At 44.3% G+C, this 5,550-nt stretch overlaps 1 protein-coding gene across 1 annotated transcript; it reads right to left on the bottom strand.

Moving 5' to 3' along the window:
- Positions 1–3,112: 3,112 nt before the first annotated feature.
- On the bottom strand, positions 3,113–5,093 carry cryaa (crystallin, alpha A). Its single transcript, XM_037696832.1, has 3 exons — positions 4,731–5,093; positions 4,427–4,549; positions 3,113–3,644 (listed from the first exon to the last, which is right to left on the bottom strand). The coding sequence occupies exons 1-3, from the start codon at positions 4,926–4,928 to the stop codon at positions 3,444–3,446; spliced, it is 522 nt and encodes a 173-aa protein (XP_037552760.1). The 5' UTR covers positions 4,929–5,093; the 3' UTR covers positions 3,113–3,443.
- Positions 5,094–5,550: the final 457 nt, after the last annotated feature.

The following is a 5,550-nucleotide window of genomic DNA, read 5'->3' on the forward strand; positions in this document are numbered from 1 at the left end:
CATGACTTTGTCTCTGATCACATGACTCTGTCTCTGATCACATGACTGTCTCTGATCACCTGACTCTGTCTCTGATCACATGACTGTCTCTGATCACATGACTTTGTCTCTGATCACATGACTCTGTTCTTGCTCCATGAACTGTGGAACTAAGAGACAGCTGAGGATAATCTGAATCTGTAGAGAGTGAGACTAATCAGATCTTTAGATCACATTCATACACCGATGGGACACATTAGAGGCGATGGGGGTTTCAATGTCTTGGACAGGGACACTTCAACATGTGCCAGCAAGTGGAATCGAACCCCCAACTCTCCCATTGGAGGAATGACTGCTCTAACCACTCAGCCACAGCCGCCCAAAGACAAATGACTGAATGAATTGCATGTTGCCCACTCCTGAGGTCAGGTGTGTTGGAACATGCAGCATAGTGGCCCTCCAGGACCAGGATTAGACACCCCTGTCTTCAACAGAACATCCCTTTAGAGCGGGGGTCGGCAACCTTTTACACCCAAAGACCCAGTTTCCACAGAAAAGAAAACACTGGAAGCCACAAATGGTTTTTGACATCTAAACTTTATGCTTTGTATAAACAACTGTAGTGTGTTGCTTATGAAATCCATGAAGTGCTACAGAGAAAATTAAATTGTATTTATGTAATGAGCACATTTTGAACTCTTGAAAAAAAACAATTAAATGCCCTCTTGAGGGCAGCAATTTGTGACACTGAGAGAATGCCCTCAGGTAATCACATGTACAAAGTGTCTTGCTCATGGTTTCAAATACCCTACCATAACTCCACCCACTCTTACCCTACCATAACTCCACCCACTCTTACCCTACCATAACTCCACCCACTCTTTCCCTACCATAATTCCACCCACTCTTTCCCTACCATAACTCCACCCACTTTTACCCTACCATAACTCCACCCACTTTTACCCTACCATAACTCCACCCACTCTTACCCTACCATAACTCCACCCACTCTTACCCTACCATAACTCCACCCACTCTTACCCTACCATAATTCCACCCACTCTTACCCTACCATAATTCCACCCACTCTTTCCCTACCATAACTCCACCCACTCTTTCCCTCCCATAACTCCACCCACTCTTACCCTACCATAACTCCACCCACTCTGTCATCATGTGACCAGAAGTCTACTCTCGATGACCATCCCCCAAGACAGACGTGCATTAACTTCTTCAGATCGTTCCCGTGTTGTTACCGTATTTTGCGCTTCGTGCACAGACCTGTTCATTTGTTCAGCGATAATGGAAAATGTACGGAGAATTTCTTATGACGCAGCTTTCACGTTAAAAGCGATCGGCTGTCGAAGAGGAGTCATAGCTGCCGCCCATAAGCTTTGCATCAATGTGTTGATGGTCGGGCATTGGAGACGCAAAGCAGTCAAGTCTAGTACACGTTTTAATAAAAGGTTTTAAATTCTTTCTGTGTACAGTAAATGTGATTAAATACCAGGATCTCATTTAAGCTCATCTCATGCATGAAGGTGAGCAGTGGAGACAGGGGAGGAGGGACTGTTCCTCCTTCGCCTGCTCATATTAGCGCTGAGGAGAAATCACATCAAATTTATTTAAGATAATTTAGAAAGTACAATTTAAAACAGCTGATACCAATACTGATTAACAATAAAAATCAATGGTACTAATTTAATGAATATTTATCGTATTTTACCGGAACTATTTGACTTCCGGTCACATGACCTCGATGAGACTTCTGGGTAATATTTACCAGTATATAATTTTTAAATAGTTTTGGTTACGTAGGTGTTTGGCACTGTTCTGTCCAGTGATTATGCTTTGATAGTGGGGGAGCGGTGGCGCAGAGGCTAGAGAAGATGGGCCTGTGATCGGAAAGTCGCAGGTTCAAGTTCAGTTACACACTGTCCGAGCGGGGCTCACATTCTGATAATGAATGGTGGATACCTGTGGCTTAATAACCAGGGCATTTTATTTGATTTATCTCATATTTAATATGTGCAACTTAGGCACAGGTGCGTTCTGTAGCCCGAGAATTACGGTATCCATGTAGCAAACAAAAAATGAGCCATCATCCTTATATCGCCTTTGGGCTTTAGCCTCAAAACCACCATGTCACTAAACACTGAGGAATAAATATTTGGAAAATATCTGCATAAATGTTAATTTTACAAGGTTAATGGGGCTTCTGCTCCTGAACATCTGTGCACAGCTGCTGCATATCAAGACAGTATGACGTCACTTCCGTCTTTACGCGGGGCAGTAAGCTGTCGTCTGTGAGGCGTGTGCGGCGGTTGTTTTTAACGTAGTTCACGGTGGAGAGTAGCTGCTCACATGCGTGTGTAGAGCCGAACATCGACAGGACTCCAAATGCACATTTCTTCATGTTTGTGTCAGGGGTGGCAGAGCACGTTTCAAACACGAGTTTGTCCGGTGATGGAAGGTTCTCAGTATCGCTCCATTTGTGATTCTGAACAAGGGTGGCCTTCTGACGTGCAACATCTCCATCCGGCGTTTGAATGTGGACACCCACGTGTTTGCCAGCGATGTGAGCCAGCTCCAGACCACGTTGACTTACACCTGCAGATGCAGTCACATTGAACAGGGATGGATCGAAGCTCAGGGGCGTGACGGGGAAGGACAACATGGTGCTTTCCTCTCTGAACTCAGAACCGGTTCCCAAACGACGCTTGCGTTGTGGTGACTGCAGATGCTCTGAATTTATCACCTCGTGAGCTTGTCTGAACCCCCTTCAAGATGCTCATTTTGAGCGACGAAACATAATAAAATATAAGTTCATTTAAATTAAAGGTCACAATAATCTTCCAATTTAGAACTACAATTTACAAAAGGACTAACACAAATACTGAACACTCCAATGAAATAATTATAATTTATTTTCCCAAGCCACGCGGAGCCGCAAGTTGATGACCTCTGCTGTAGAGTTAACGGGACCATTCTTTTAACAACAACCAGTACTGATGCGCATTGAACAGAGAACTATTTAAGAAAAAATCCAGAGAGAGTTTGTGTTTTTAATTGTACAACTTTATTATCAGTTTTCTTAGTGGAACGTCTCAGAAGTGATAAGATCTCTATGGATGAGGCCTACTCTACATTACATATGTAAGACAAGAAGAGTGGGTTTTCAGAGCAGTTTACTGATGGGGGATCTGCAACACCTTCAGGATTATCATCTAAACTCTCACAGGGCTTGATTTTCATCATAATTAGTAAACCTATGTCTTGTCGGTAGATGAAACCTTGCACTTGACTGTTGTTATTCTAAAAACAATGATACTAAAAGTTTTAAATAAGTGAACTAAGAAAGATCTACAGATGATGACATATGGAAGCAGGTATCTTCTTGGAAAATGGAAGACTTGTGGTCAATCCCAGACCGTTCAGGGCGTTTGGAAACATCCCAGTATCCTCTAGGAGGATGGAGCAGCATTGGGCTTGTCATCACGTGTGATAGGGATGCTGCGGCCAGATTCGCTCCCCCCGCTCACTTTTGGCCCGGTGAGGGTCAGTAGACCATCAGCTGACAGGGTGCAGGTGACTGATGATTGGTCCACGTTGGAGGGGAGGCGGTAACGGCGGTGAAACCCCCGGGAGATGTAACCATGATCGTCCTGAAAAACATTCCAGATTTAAGTACTCACACATGTTCAAGTTCAAACAAACTGGATCCCTGAGCTGGGTTTTAATGGACCTTTCTTCCTGGTAAACAGGATTTTGTCCTCTCTACTGTCCCCTGTCTCACTGGTGTACAGCGAGACAGGGGACTGACCAGAGGACAGACCAGAAGACTGAATCCTTTGCAAGGTGAAGCATTTGAAGTTGCATGTTTTTCTACGTATCAAATTTGGCTGTAGCGACACATTTGGTAGAGCTGTTGCCTCTCAGGTTGCCAGATCGAATCCCGGTTGGGGCTCTTTCTGAGTGTAGTTTACATGTTCTCCCAGTGGGTATTCTCTGGGTACTCCAGTTTCTTCCCATAGATTAGAAACATTGGTAACTATAAATTGTCCCTAAGTGAGAGTGTTTTTTTGTCTCTATGTGTCCCTGTGATGGACTGGAGACCTGTACAGGTGTCCCTCGCCTCTCACAAAGTGACTGGTGGACATGGACACCAGCGTCTCCCCCAAACCCGCAAAGGAAGACGCGCGTAAAGATGTTGGGTGGATGGAAACTGGACTATGAGGAGTTTAATTATCAGTGGATTTAAAACATGTTGGTACTCAATTGACTTTTCTTGAATGAAACATGTTTAGTTTAAAAAAACTAATATTAATATAAATATGTTGTTTTAATCCACTGTTAATATTTGCATCTAAATTTGAAGACTACTAGACAACTGCTGGCCTTTTTAGTACTTTTTGTGAGTTGTGGTCAAGAAAGAGAAGAACGTTACCTGTCGTTCTCCATGCTTGCCCTGGATCTCCACATAGTCATCGGTCACCTTCACACTAAGTTCATCAGGGGAGAAGTGCTTGACATCCAGGTAGACTGTGAACTTGTCCCTGTCAGACCTCACCTGAGGGCCAAGCAAGAATAAAGATTATCTACTGCATCATAGCAAGATATCCTAATGACTTCAGAAGTTACGTTCACTTGTCAACACTAGGAAACATAAAGGCAGGTTGGTGAATATATTTGGATTAGCTCAGAGATGAACACAGTCCACAGGTCCATTCTAACATCATGAATGCTGTCACCTCAGAGACACCAGAGTTGGAGGAATCCAAGAAGTTGCGAAACAGTGAGTGTCTGTAAAATGGGCTGATGGTGGAGGAGGTGTAAGGAAAAAAGTCGTAGTCGTAGATTCCCTCTCCGAAGAACTGGTCAAAGAGTCGGGCAGGGTGAATGGGGCCCAGGGCACGTCTGAACCAGGGATGCTGGATGGCAATATCCATAGTGACCAGAGGCAATTTGATCTAGTTTGGATTGGTTTGGCTCAGTTGTGCAGATGTATCTGCTCAAATCAAAGACCAGCAGGTCAGTTAAAGGAAATAAAGCAAAAAGTGGAGAAAAGAACAAGTGTTGAAGTGCACTTGCAGGACAGTTCCACAGTGCTTCATCCTCCGCTCCAGAGATTAGTCCTCTTTATATACCTGATAGCTAGAAAGAGGGGCTTTAGCCACGAATCCCTCTGGAATGGCATTATCTCATGGTGGATTGGGCCATGTCAGCAAGATTACTAAGGCCAACCCTGGAGCGACCCAATGCCCCCCATATACGGCAGACACTCAGGGCTGCCAAAACAAATTGTGCTCCATGGAGAGGAGGGTGAAAAAGGGCATGGCGGGGACAAAAAGACCAGGAAGCTAACCAAAGGCACAGAGTACTTTTACCTGAGTGATAATGCACACACGTATCGGTTCTGTCTGTCTGTTGGTGACATAATGCTGCTGTTTTGTTCTGCTTGTCTGGATGGATTGGGGGCAGATTAAGCTACAAAGCTCCCCAGGTTCAATGAAGCAGTAACAACGGAAACAAAAAGACTGGTTAAAAAGCAAGCACGCTCTGAAGCATTCA

This window comes from Nematolebias whitei, chromosome 24 (assembly GCF_014905685.2).
Source record: "Nematolebias whitei isolate Nwh7 chromosome 24, NemWhi1, whole genome shotgun sequence".
Taxonomy (NCBI): domain Eukaryota; kingdom Metazoa; phylum Chordata; class Actinopteri; order Cyprinodontiformes; family Rivulidae; genus Nematolebias; species Nematolebias whitei.